The sequence below is a fragment of the Myotis davidii genome, unplaced genomic scaffold (genome assembly GCF_000327345.1).
Source record: "Myotis davidii unplaced genomic scaffold, ASM32734v1 scaffold327, whole genome shotgun sequence".
In the NCBI taxonomy this organism is placed as follows: domain Eukaryota; kingdom Metazoa; phylum Chordata; class Mammalia; order Chiroptera; family Vespertilionidae; genus Myotis; species Myotis davidii.
In genome coordinates this window covers 2,399,512-2,413,407 of record NW_006298628.1, presented here as the reverse complement: position 1 = coordinate 2,413,407, position 13,896 = coordinate 2,399,512, and the positions used below count along the sequence as shown (strand labels likewise).

Sequence of the window (13,896 nt, the reverse complement as noted above, 5' to 3'; positions counted from 1 at the left end):
ATATGTATTGCCATCTCTCAGATGAAGCTGAGAAATTGACTAAATTGCCTATGCTCTTAACTGGTAGACTTGGGATTTGAATGTAGGGGTTTCTGTTTGTTTAAACTAACTTTCAAGCCCACGATTTCCTCTCCGCGCCATTTTGTGATTAAGAAAAAATAGCATCAGAAGTGTGATTTTTGTAGTAAGTTGGCAAAACCGCACTCTAGGAAGGAAGCAAGGCCGAAGGAAGACGGTAAAGATGACCTGGTTGATCAGAAAGCCGAGTGAGGTTCTGTGTTTTGAATAGCTCAGGCAGAATTTGTAAACCATCGGTGGCTCTGAGACAGATGAGCTGACAGCTGAGGAAATATCCTGGCTGTAGTTTAAATGCTAACTGACCCCGGCCTCTGGAGGTGCAAAGTCCAAGAAAGATTCAGGGTACGTTAGTTTAATGAACTTACTGTTTAGATCAGTGGTCGGCAAACTGCGGCTCGAGAGCCACCCGCGGCTCTTTGGCCCCTTGAGTGTGGCTCTTCCTAAGCCTTAGGAGGACCCTAATTGAGTTAATAACAATGTACCTACCTATATAGTTTAAGTTTAAAAAAATGTGGCTCTCAAAAGAAATTTCAATCGTCGTCCTGTTGATGTTTGGCTCTGTGGACTAATGAGTTTGCCGACCGCTGTCCTACAGCATCTTGGGAGCAGCAAAGCGCAGGCCATCTCCAGGAATTAACGCTCCTCGGCCTGAGGGCCTGGCTGATCCAGGGTGCTTACTTGGACTCCCCTTGGGGAGTGGTCTGCACTGGTGCTCCCAGGCCCCCCTCACGCAGGGTGGAGGTGGGGAGAAGGTGCAGGGGGGTCGGCATCAGACCTGAGGAAGGAATCGTCCAAGCCTGGCCTGGCTTTCTAGGGACCTGCTGCACACACGGGCCCCTGGCATCCCCATCCTGGAGGAAGAGCTGATGGTTGAGGGGGGCTCTGGCCCCCATACAAGCAGCACTATTTTCTAGAAGTAAAGTAACTATTTGTGTTCTAAACAACTAAAAAGCTTTTACACACTCCTCTAGTCCAGCAGCACAGCCCTGCGAGGTAAATGTGATTTTGACCATTTCCCAGATGAGCTTAGTAAGTTTGCTATGGCCACAGAGGAGGGTATGTTTGAGGGAGAACTTGAATTAGTCATATTGTAAGATGCTAAAGTAAATACACTTGGGGTTCATTGTTAGTGTGTTTGAATGGTTATTTAAAAATAATATGACACTTTGGATGATCCATGTTTTATTGTGGTAAAGTATGCATAGCAGAATTTACTATTTTAACCATTTTAAGTGCACAGTTCTATTGCATTGAATACATTCACGTTGTTCTGCAGCCGTCACCACCATCCATCTCTAGAACTTTTTCATCTTCCCCCTGGAGCTCTGCACCAATTTAACATTACCTCCCCCCTCCCTCCAGCCCCTGGCTACCACCATTCTACTTCCTGTCTAGGTGCTCCATATATGGATGATTCATTATTCTTATTTTTTTTAATGATTTCAGAGAGGAAGGGAGAAGGAGAGAGAGATAGAAACATCAATGATGAGAGAGAGTCACTGATTGGTTGCCCCCTGCATATTCCACACTGGCGACTGGGCCCACAACCTGGGCATGTGCCCTGACCGGGAATCGACCCATGACCTCCTGGTTCATAGGTCGCCGTTCAACCTCTGAGCCATGCAGGCCGGGCAGGCTGGTTCATTATTAACCCATTGCTTCCTTCCCTTCAGTAACAGATACCTGGAAGGGACTGGATTAATTCACAGCACCCATCCAAAGCTGAGGGTGGCATCAGGGGTGTTAGAACCGCTGGAAGGACCTTGGAAAGCGTCTAGCACAGGGGTGGGCAAACTTTTTGACTCGAGGGCCACAATGGGTTCTTAAGCTGGACCGGAGGGCCGGAACAAAAGCATGGATGGAGTGTTTGTGTGAACTAATATAAATTCAAAGTAAACATCATTACATAAAAGGGTGCGGTCTTTTCTTTCAATAGTTTTATTCATTTCAAACGGGCTGGATCCGGCCTGCGGGCCGTAGTTTGCCCACGGCTGGTCTAGCAGAACCCTGGTGAGAGGGGAGTCTGCCAGCAAACACCTGGGTAGGAGGGAACACTTGAAGGGACTCTGGAAGGACATGGAGGCAGCCAGGAAGGTGTGAGCCTCAGAGAGCCCATGGAATCCTCTCAGATGACTTTTTGTTTTGCTTTCCTTTTCCCTGTGTCCTCCAGGTCTGCAGTTTGATGGACCCAGTGCCCCCAACTATAAGGCAAGAGCCCCCCCTTCCCAGTCCCTTTGTGCACTTGGCATCCTGTCCTTGGCTCACTGCCCAGCCCCCTCCCCAGTGGTGGCTGGTCTCGGATTTTGACAGAGCCCCCATCCAGATGAAACATCAGACGCGAGTCTGAGGTGAGGGGGGAGGGGGGTGCCTATGCAAGGCCCACGTTTTCCAGCCGAAGGAGTGGCTGGAGTTCCAGGGAGGCCTTCCAAGACGGCGCCAAGGCACTGAGCCACCGCCAGTGCTGCTTCTTCCGCTGCGAGAGGATGCTGCTGCCACAGCCATGGCTCCGGCTCCTGCGTTGTGCTGCCTCTGCCAGGGCTAGCGCCTCTGAGATGGATGCCCTGTGCCCTGCCCGCTTTCCCCACTTAACAGAGCTCCAAATCAAGGTCTCTGCAAGTACATCCGACTGGTGGGACGTAGATCACATCAAGAGCCCCAACTAAAAAGGAGCCCGGGAAATGTAGTTTTAGTTTTCTCACCTCTGTATGTTAAACAGAGGTTGGAATGGCTAGAAGCCTCCTCTGTCCCCACCCCCAGCTACCAGTAAGCCCTCTGCCACCTGCTTCTGTCACTTTCTCAGTTCTCTGTTACCTTCTTCTTTTTTAAAAAAATATATTTTATTGATTTTTTACAGAGAGGAAGGGAGAGGGATAGAGAGTTAGAAACATCGATGATAGAGAAACATCGATCAGCTGCCTCCTGCACATCTCCTATTGGGGATGTGCCCGCAACCCAGGTACATGCCCCTGACCGGAATCGAACCTGGGACCTTTCAGTCTGCAGGCCGACACTTTATCCACTGAGCCAAACCGGTTTCGGTCTCTGTTATCTTCTTATAGCACTTATCTGTACCTGAACTACCTCATATGCGTCGTGATATGCTTATGGCCTCTCTTCCCCAATCCTATATAATAAAAGCCTAATATGCAAATTGACCAAACAGGGGACCAACCAGTGGAATGACTGGTAGCTATGACGTGCACTGACCACCAGGGGGCAGATGCAAGCTGCCCCCAGCCCATAGGCCCCAGGACAGCCAAGGCAGGTGCAGGGGAGTGGGCCCCCAATTACCCCTCCAGTCACCCCACAGATAGGCCCTGATCGCCAGCCAGGCCTAGGGACCCTACCCATGCATGAATTTCATGCACCAGGCCTCTAGTAGACTATAAGCTTCTTGAAGGCAAGGACTCTGTCTTATTCACAACTTTCCCCCCTGTGCCTGTAATTTGGATCTCAGAATATATATCCATTGACTGACTAAAGTGCTTTCAGCAAGGCCCTAGCTGGTTTGACTCCGTGGATAGGGTGTTGGCCTGCGGAACAAAAGGTCCTGGGTTTGATTCTGGTCAAGGGCAGATTGGCTGTAGGTGTGAGGGAAGTGGAGGGACAGCAACGACTTCCACTTGGGGACTTGAGCAGTTGAGCAGATGAAGGTGCCATTCACGAGGCAGGGAGAGGCTTATAGAGAGAAATCAATAGTTCCATTTTGAAGATATCAGTTTGATTTGCTTGTGAAACTTCCTAGCAGGGCAACCACCCAGACAGTTGGCTCTCAGAAAGAGATGAACTGTAGACACAAATGTTGAAACCATCAGCAGGGGGTGGTATTTAAAGCCATGGGAGCGGATGAAATCTTCTAGCAAGAAGGTGTTAGAATAAGAAGGCAAAGGGTGCAGAGTCAAGCCCTGAAAAGCTCCATTCTGAGTTTTATTTATTTTTGTTAATATACTTTTATTGATTTCAGAGAGGAAGAGAGAGGGAGCATGAGATAGAAACGTCAGTGATGAGAGAGAGTCATTGATCTGCTGCCTCCTGCACACCCCCCAATGGGGACGGAGCTCACAACCCAGGCGTGCCCTTAACCAGAATCGAACCTGGGACCTTTCGGTCTGTAGGCCAACGCTCTGTCCACTGAGCCAAACCAGCTGGGCCATTTGGAGGTTTTATAGAGGAGGAGCTGGCAAACTGAAGTCAAAAGAATGGTGTTCTGCAAGCCAACAGATAAGAAGAGAAAAGGAACTGCCCTTGAATGCACCAGGCCCCAGGGCTAAGTTCTCCTTTGCTGTGACCAGAGCAGGGACACATGCAGGGCCAGGCCCTAGCTTCTGGGGCACCCATGAGCTTCTCCTCTCACCCTAACATGCTCTGCCCCCTGCAGGCCATGTTGGGTATGTGCCTTTCCTTGCATTTAGCTTCTTTGTACTTCACCCACCTTAGGTCACCCTGACAGCTTCTCTGGGGACACTCAACACCCTCGCTGACCTCCCAGACAGTGTGGTGCAGGGAAGAGGCCAGAAGCAGCTGACCATTTCGACCAGTGACCGGAAGCTTTTGAATTTCGTCCTCCAGCACGTGACCTACACCAGCACGGTGTACCAGCACCACAGGGTGGATATGGGTGAGATCCTGTCCTTGGATGGCAACATGCTGAGGGAGCCGGAAAACACCACTGGGCTCTCTCCAAGTCTTCCTCCTCCGGGAAGCCTGCCTGCATGGAAGATGCTTTCCTTGCTCCTGTTTCTAACCCTAGACACCTAACTTCCAAATTACTGTACCCAATACTATCCCCATGCTGCTACTGACCCCATAGAAGGGACTCCAGGCAAGGACAGGTGAGAGCCTCTTTTTTCCTATGAGGATGGACCTTTCATGCTGTGCACCTGGAAACCATCCAGGTCTGTTCCCTATTCTCTATCGCTCTCAAAGCTGAAGACTTCAGCTGCGGTAGAGGAGGGGGCCAGTCTATGCATCCGTTTATTGTCCTGGGTATTAACCGGAAAGGGGATGTAGCGAAACTCCCAGTCCAAAGGACAGTGACTTTGACTCCTCCTTCCCAATCAACCCCCTCCCCCAAGCTCCACCCTAGGAATTCCCTGGAGAACAATTCCTGCCATCCTCAGGGCAGCCCGGTTTCTTTCTGGATGAATCAGTCACCCCCCTCTCTCTCTTTTAATATATATATTTTTATTGATTTCAGAGAGGAAGGGAGAGGGAGAGATAGAAACAACAATGATGAGAGAGAATCACTGATCGGCTGCCTTCTGCACTTCCCCAACTGGGGATCAAGCCCGCAACCTGGGCATGTGCCCTTGACCGGAATTGAACCTGGGTCCCTTCAGTCCTCAGGCCGACACTCTATCCACTGAGCCAAACTGGGCACCTCTTTCTCTTTTGACTAGCTACACAGGATGCATTCCCAGGACATCAACAAAAAGAAATCAAACATGGGGCAGATGACCCGTGACCGCACACTAAAGAGCCAGTTCGGGTGTTCAAACACTTCCTTTCACAGAATGACCCTGTGAAAGAAAATAGGGCGGGTATTATTATCCTGGTTTTGTAGCTGGAGGAGATTGAGCGATTTACCCAAGGCATTTCAGATAACAATGGCAAAGTCAAAGATAATCCGGACTCTGTGACTCCACTCCCTGTCCACCCCAGCAGGTTCTCACAAGGGCGAGAGACTCCACTCCCTGTCCACCCCAGCAGGTTCTCACAAGGGCGAGAGACTCCACTCCCTGTCCACCCCAGCAGGCTCTCACAAGGGCGAGAAACGGGAGTTTGGGAGGTGCTCAGCAGGTGGCCCCAGGGACACACAGTAAATCAGGAGCCAGAAGGCCATCGACTCCATTAGGTCCTCAGTCTCACCCCAGCCAGGACACTGTCTACCAAACCTTCACTCCCGCGTTGCATGCGTTTCCCTGGGGCAGCATGGGGTGTGACCCAGACACGGGGCTGCCCGCCCTGACCTTATTTCTCCCTCCAGTGAGTCTGACGTCCAAGTCCTCAATAGCCAAGTTTCCAGTGACCATTCGCCATCCCGTCATACCCAAGTTATATGACCCTGGACCAGGTAAGGCCCTTGCCCTGGGGCTGCATGGTGGCATCCTGTAGAGCTATTGGTGAAATTCAGGTCCCCTGAGATGGAGATGAGAACTGACCAAAGTAACAGTTTAGATATGATTCCTGATAAGTTTGTTTGGAGGAAAACAATTCTAGGACACATTGCTCTAATACTGCTTAATTATGTTTAACTTTTTTGTGGTTGTGCTTATTTTGAAAAAGACCCAAGGAATGATAACATTTTAATAAGTAATAGTGCCAGCTGGCGTGGCTCAGTGGTTGAGCATTGACCTATGAACCAGGACGTCACAGTTCGATTCTGTTCCGGGCTGGATCCCCAGTAGGGGGTTTGCAAGGGGCAGCTGATTAATGGTTCTCTCTCATCATTGATGTTTCTCTCTCTCCCTCTCCCTTCCTCTCTGAAATCAATAAAAATATATTATATTTAAAAAAATAAGTAATAAAAACAGAATAGTACTGGAGCATAAATAGATAGATATATCAGTGGAATCAAATTGAAATCCCAGAAACAGACATGTTGGAATTTTACCATGTGATAAAGGTAAGAGGGAAAGATGTATAGTGTGGTTATTTTCGGCATTTTTGAACTTTTTCATAAAAGTTATCACACTGTATGGTATGAAGTTCTAGAACCTGATCTTTCGTCAGCCCACGGCTTGTCTTCTGATGTTGTTTCAGGGTCTGGTTATATGAAAGTTTTATCCATTAGTGTAATAAAGTTGGTTCAGTTTTCTTTCTGGGCTTTGCTCTTTGTGCCTTGTTCAAGAAATTCTTCTCTACATTAAAGCAAGAAAGATATTCTCCTGAATTTTTCCAAAGATGTACCTGATTGCTTTCACATTTAGATATGTGATCTACCTAGAAGTTATTTTTATGAGTGGCTTATTATGGGGATCTAATTTTTTGGTATATGAATAGCATAACCCTATAAGCCCTTCCTCTTCCCTGGCTTGTATTGTCGCTCTGTCACACACCAAGGTTTGTATGTGCAGGAGTCTGAATCTGGGCTTTGTTAGCTTGCACTGGTCTGTTTATTGTTGGGCTAATTCCATAATGTTTTTTTTTAAAAAATATTTTTATTAATTTCAGAGAGGAAGGGAGAGAGAGATAGAAACATCAGTGATGAGAGAGAATCATTGATCAGCTGCCTCCTGCACACCCCCACACTGGGAATCAAGCCCACAACCCAGGCATGTGCCCTGACTGGGAATTGAACTGTGACCTCCTGCTTCATAGGTCGACACTCAACCACTGAGCCCTGCTGGCCAAGCTAAGTGTACACTTTGTTAATACATCATCTGTATATTGTATTGAATGTTCACCACCTAAAGTCATGTCTTCTTCCATCGCCATATATTTGAACCTCTATCCCTCTGGTAACCAACATACTATTGTCTGTGTCTATGAACTTTTGCTTGTCTTGTTTGTTCATTTATTGCTTTCAGTTTTATATCCCACAAATGAGTGATATCACAAAGGGTTCTCGACTTTTTTGTCTGATTTATTTTGCTTAGCACGATACTCTCAAGATCCATCTGTGTTGTGACAAATGGCAGTATTTCGTCTTTGCTTATGGCTGCCTAGTATTCCATTGTATATGACGACCACGTCGTCTTTATGCACTCATCTAGTGAAGGACATCTTGGTTGTTTTCTTGTCTTAGCTACCATGAAGGAAGACTCCCTTTAACTCAGTGCTTCAGCAAACGTAGGGATACATAAATATATTTATTTTCTAAGCACCTACTGAGGCATAAGGCCCACAAACACTGAGAGGTTGTGGCATAAAAAATAATGTAAGCTAAGACAGTGAGGCTTCCCAAAACACAGTGCTCTGACATCCACCCTTTCTTGACCAGAGAGGAAGCTCAGAGACCTGGTGACCATTGCCACCAAAACGTTCCTCCGTCCCCACAAGCTCATGACCATGCTCCGGAGTGTTCGTGAGTATTATCCAGACTTGACCGTGATCGTGGCTGATGACAGCAAGGAGCCTTTGAAAATTAATGACAGCCACGTGGAGTACTACAGCATGCCCTTTGGGAAGGTATGTCCCTCCCTCCCAGATGGGAGACACCTGGGTCCTGGGACAAGAGGGCCCCAGAGTCAGGTCCCACCCTGGATGGGGCTGCTTCAGTGGCCTCCCCAAGGAAGCAGGGTCCTGGAGCGGAAAGGGTAGGACTCTCCTCCGAGTCTCCTTGCTGACGCCAAATTCACAGAGAAGTCAGGCCACGCTCACTTTGCTGTATTTTTAAAAAAATATATTTTATTGATTTTTCACAGAGAGAAAGGGAGAGAGATAGAAAGTTAGAAACATTGATGAGAGAGAAACATCGATCAGCTGCCTCCTGCAAACCCCCTACTGGGGATGTGCCCGCAACCAAGGTACATGCCCTTGACCGGAATCGAACCTGGGACCCTTGAGTTTGCAGGCTGACACTCTATCCACTGAGCCAAACCAGTTAGGGCCCAAGTGATTATGCTAATGGTAACCACTGATCTAACCTCATTCTACCTACAGGGCTGGTTTGCTGGCAGGAACCTCGCCGTATCTCAGGTCACCACCAAGTATGTTCTCTGGGTGGACGATGACTTTCTCTTCACCAGCAAGACCAGGATTGAGAAGCTGGTGGATGTTCTGGAGAAAACGGAACTGGATGTGGTAAGGGACAGTTGCCAGTTTGATCCCAGTTGCAACCCGTAGAAACAGTCACGAGAAGGAAGGAGAGGAGAAGAGAAGAGAGGAAAGTATGTGAGGGAAGAGGAGAAAATAAAAGAAAAAAGAAAGAAAGAGGAGAGAAGAGGGAAGGAAGGTGAGGGAGAGGGGCTGATGCAAGAGATGAACAGCCAGCACAACTCCGGGCTTAAGGTGTCACACCAAGACTCAGGGGATGTGCTTGAATTTTGTCTCTGCCTCCATACTTACTTTTTTAAAAAAAATACATTTTTATTGATTTTATTTTTTAGAGAGAGAGGAAGGGAGAGGGATAGAGAGATAGAAACATCAATGGGAGAGGAACATCATTGATCTGCTGCCTCCTGCAAGCACCCCTACTGGGGATCGAGTCTGCAACCCGGGCATGTGCCCTGACTGGAATCAAACCAGTGACCTCTTGGTTCCTGGGTCGCCGCTCAAGTGCTGAGCTACACCTGTGAGCACTGGGCTTCTTTTTTTTTCATACTTACTTTTTTTGATGAAATAAAAAAAATCCACCATTGTTTCATCTTTTTAAAAAAAATTTCTTTATTGATTTCAGAGATGAAAGGAGAAGGAGAGAGAGATAGAAACATCAATGATGAGGGAGAATCATTGATAGGCTGCCTCCTGCATACCCCGTACTGGAGATCCAGCCCACAACCCAGGCATGTGCCCTTGGCTGGAATCAAACCTGGGACGCTTCAGTCCGCAGGCTGATGCTCTATCCACTGAGCCAAGCCAGCTAGGGCTGTTTCATCTTTAAATGGTGTGTGTATGCATCACTTTAACCTTCTCCCTGGAATGGTGTGATAAAAGAGAGGAGTGCTCTGGGTGTCACACACCATTTGAAAAAAAAAAAAGATCAATGGCTGCCCTAACTGGTTTGGCTCAGTGGACAGAGCGTCGGCCTGCGGACTGAAGGGTCCCAGGTTCGATTCCGGTCAAGGGCATGTGCCTTGGTTGCGGGTACATCCCCAGTAGGGGGTGTGCAGGAGGCAGCTGATCGATGTTCTCTCTCATTGATGTTTCTAACTATCCCTCTCCCTTCCTCTCTGTAAAAAATCAATAAAATATATATATTTTTTAAAAAAGGTCAATGGTCCCAAGCTTTACAAGCACACATATCCTGAAGGGACATTTTAAACAGAAAATAATAAAACCATCAAAAGTCAATTCACATATAAAAAAGAGAAGGAAAGGTGTTTGTAGGTAACAATATGTATTGTATTCTTGAAATTTGGGGCGAGGACAGATCTTAAATCTTTGCACCACACACAATGGTACGTAGGTTAAGGCAACTGATATGCTAATGAGCCAGATTGTGGTGATCTTCTCACAGTGTAAACATATATCAAAACATCAAGCTGCATACCTTAAGCATATACAATTTTAATATGTCTCAACAATGCTATCAGAAAGAAAGAAAGAAAGAAAGAAAGAAAGAAAGAAAGAAAGAAAGAAAGAAAGGAAAGAAAGAAAGAAAAAAGAAAGAGGCCATGACATTGTGACCAGAGTTACTCTTACTCAAGAAAGAAAGAAAGAAAGAAAGGAAGGAAGGAAGGAAGGAAGGAAGAAAGAAAGAAAGAAAGAAAGAAAGAAAGAAAGAAAGGAAGAAAGAAAGAAAGGAAAGAAAGAAAGAAAAAAGAAAGAGGCCATGACATTGTGACCAGAGTTAACTCTTACTCCTGATGGACAATCCCCAAACCAAGAAATCTCGTGGCTGCTTTTCTGGAGACGGAACCACATAGCATAAAGGAGAGAGAAGGTGTAGGTCCCACTCATGTCAGAATCCAAGCTGGCACCTGACTGCCTCCAAGGCCATCCTGGACCCGCTTCCTTCCCTTGTTGCTCCGTCATCCTCGTGGGCCTCAGCGGCAAGGCCAGGGGAAAAGGGGGCGCCAGGAAGTGGAGGACCATCTATCTAAATCATTGCCCTCCAGCCAGGACTTAGCCACATGGCCAGACCTCGCAAGGGAAATGGGGAAATACCTTCTTTAGCTGGATAGTGAACTGTATCTTAATCTAATCCACTTAAAAGTCCGAGGGTCCGTTTACTAAAAGGAAGAAGGAAAGCACAGGTGATGGGGGATGGTAGCAGGCTCTCCGGTGCCATCCTGGACGCTGGGTCAGGAAGAGATGTTCTGGCTGGTCCTGTCCGGCGTGGGCTCAGACATATAAATGCACATGTCTCCCATGAGCACGTGGACAGCTGCTCAGACAATTGAGTGGGGAGCAGAGAATGGGAGGAAGACAACTTGAGACAAACTGGGAAAAGCTACAAGAAGCCTGGCCAGGGAGATTCCACATAGAGACCACTGTAAGTACGTGCAGGCTGTCTCTTGTCTGCACCCAAATACTGCGCCTCCTAATGGAAGGGAGTGAGTTAGCTTCTTCTGGAAAGGATGAGCTTGCTGTATGGTAAGCAGAGCAGAGAACTTGTCTGCCCTTTTGGCTTGGTGTTGAGTGCTTTCTGCTCCCACCAAAGAGATTTTTCTGGGGTGAGTAGGAATGAAGGATCCAAGGACCCTGCAATATATGCTGAAGGCTGTGGCCGCAATAGCAACAAGAGTAACGGAGGATAGCCAAAACCGGTTTGGCTCAGTGGATAGAGCGTCGGCCTGCGGACTGAGAGGTCCCAGGTTCGATTCCGGTCAAGGGCATGTACCTTGGTTGCGGGCACATCCCCGGTGGGGAGTGTGCAGGAGGCAGCTGGTCGATGTTTCTGGCTCTCTATCTCTCTCCTTTCCTCTCTGTAAAAACTCAATAGAATATATTTTTAAAAAAAGAAAGAAAGAAGAGTAACGGAGGACAGCATGAAGGGTAGATAGAGAAAGGGTGTGATTCATATATATATTTCTTTTTATTGATTTCAGAGAAGAAGGGAGAAGGAGAGAGAGATAGAAACATCAATGTTGAGAGAGAATCATTGATTAGCTGCCTCCTGCATGCCCCCTACTGCGGACCGAGCCCACAACCCAGGCATGTGCCCTTGGCTGGAATCGAACCTGGGACCCTTCAGTCTGCAGGCTGACGCTCTATCCACTGAGCCAAGTCGGCTAGGGCAGGGTGTGATTTTTTTTTTCTCTCCCAACAATAACTATGTTTAACACATGGTATACATATGATTGCAGATAAAGGCTGCTGAGTGCACACTAGGTTTAAGTAATGGTATCATAATAATGTACTTTATGGATAAGAAAAAAGGCCCTGTCTGAAGAGATATTTACTTTCCTATACTCTTTAATTTGGACCCCCCATCCCACTCCCTGCCAACTGAGCTGGCTTCCCACCATTAGTAGAAAGCGATGACCCTCTGCCAGGCAATGCAGCCCGCCGCCCCACCAGCCCTGGTTCAGAGGGAAGTGCGTTTGGCCTGTTACTCTGCAGGACCTATGCTAACCCGGTTCCAGCTTCAGGAGCACAGAACTCAAGCCTCTGGTCACCTGAGACCTTTAAACAGCACCAACCGGCACTCTAGCTTATTCGGACCTTAAATGCCACCAACTCTCACTAGATTCCAAACATTATTTAAATTATATATCAAGAATTTTTAAAAAAGAGAGAGGGAGACAAGAAGCTTATCAGAATAAGAGCATCCTAGGAATGTTCTGGAAGTCTCTATTCAGCTTTTGGCTGACATATGAAATTATAGACAATAACTATAGCCCCCTTCCCCAGGTGTGAAGCTAAACCCGCTTCTGGGGCCTGGTTACAGTGCTCAGAAAGATAAACTGCCTTCAAAGTCAGACTAGTGACGCCGTGGACCCAGTGGCCTCTCAAGTGAGGCCTTGCCATCCACTGGTAGACAAGACATGTCGTGTCCGGCATCAGTCCCTGGGCCCTCCTGCCTCCTGTCTCAGGGAGCAGCCCGTACATCCTCTGGAGGACATTATAGTGTTTTCCAGGGCACAGCCTGCACGAATGATGCCCAACTCTCCAGGCACAGACAAGTCCACCACGGTTGAGCCGAGGTGACACTTGGGGCTCTTGCCGTCCCCAATTGGCCCCCCATCGATGACCAAGGAAGCTGAGGCCAGAGGTCCTGGAACTCCTCCGCATTCAGAGAACTGGGCTGGGAGCTGAGGTTGGCACTGGTTAGAGCAAGTGCCCCCCCCACACACACACATCTGGGCCAAGTCCTGCATGAAGGCATGGTCAGGAATCCGGATGCCTCCAAGGGGAGTGAAGGGGCTCAGGTCCTTACTGAGCTCCTCCGAGCGTTCCATCACCAGGGTCACTGGTCCTGGTAACAGGCCTTTGAGGAGCCCCTGGGGTACTTTCACATGACAGAACCTGGAGGCCTGGACCACGCGGCCCAGGCACACGGCCAGCGGCTTGGCCTCGCTGCGGCCCTTGAGGCGGGACACGGCGTCCAGTGCCACCGAGCACGCCAGGCCAGACAGCGTATCGGTGGGGACGGCCACCATGGCTCCAGAGCACAGCCCGGCCCCCGGCGCCGGCCCCTCACTCAATCCCACGCTGGCAGCCACCGCGGCCCTCAGTCCCCTCAAGGGTGTGATTCTTGCTGAAGTTCAATCCAGTAAGGCTTTCCGGCAGAGGCAGCGTGGATGGTGAGTATGTTCTCTAATGTGGGTTTCTCTGCCCGCGGGCCAGGTAGGCGGCAGTGTGCTTGGCAACGTGTTCCAGTTCAAGCTGCTGCTGGAGCAGAGTGAGAATGGAGACTGTATTCACCGGCGGTCAGGATCCTTCCGGCCCCTGGACGGCTTCCCCAACTGCGTGGTGACCAGCGGCGTTGTCAACTTCTTCCTGGCCCACACGGAACGGCTGCTAAGAGTTGGCTTCGACCCCCGTCTGCAGCGAGTGGCCCATTCAGGTGGGGAGGCTGACGGGCGAGGCTGGAGCTGGGCTATGAACGGACCCTAGACGTGTGTTCTTTCCAGGGCGAGCCCCACTGATCACGGGCACTCGTCCCACAACAGTGGGTTTCCTTTCCCTTTCCCCCCAAATGAAGGAGCTCATGGCCTCTCTTGCCTCCCTATTCACCCTCTCTTTGATTTCTTGCCTCCGTTTTATGAG

The 13,896-nt window shown here is 48.7% G+C and overlaps 1 protein-coding gene across 2 annotated transcripts in view; it reads left to right on the top strand.

Moving 5' to 3' along the window:
- Window positions 1-13,896, top strand: part of B4GALNT2 (beta-1,4-N-acetyl-galactosaminyl transferase 2) — a 26,855-nt gene that overhangs the window by 12,075 nt on the left and 884 nt on the right. For both annotated transcript variants that reach the window (XM_015570863.1, XM_015570862.1), the window contains 6 exons: window positions 2,249-2,286; window positions 4,516-4,696; window positions 6,065-6,151; window positions 8,021-8,208; window positions 8,683-8,823; window positions 13,474-13,693. In XM_015570863.1, coding sequence (XP_015426349.1) covers window positions 2,249-2,286; window positions 4,516-4,696; window positions 6,065-6,151; window positions 8,021-8,208; window positions 8,683-8,823; window positions 13,474-13,693 — 855 coding nt within the window. The remainder of the gene's footprint in view (window positions 1-2,248; window positions 2,287-4,515; window positions 4,697-6,064; window positions 6,152-8,020; window positions 8,209-8,682; window positions 8,824-13,473; window positions 13,694-13,896) is intronic.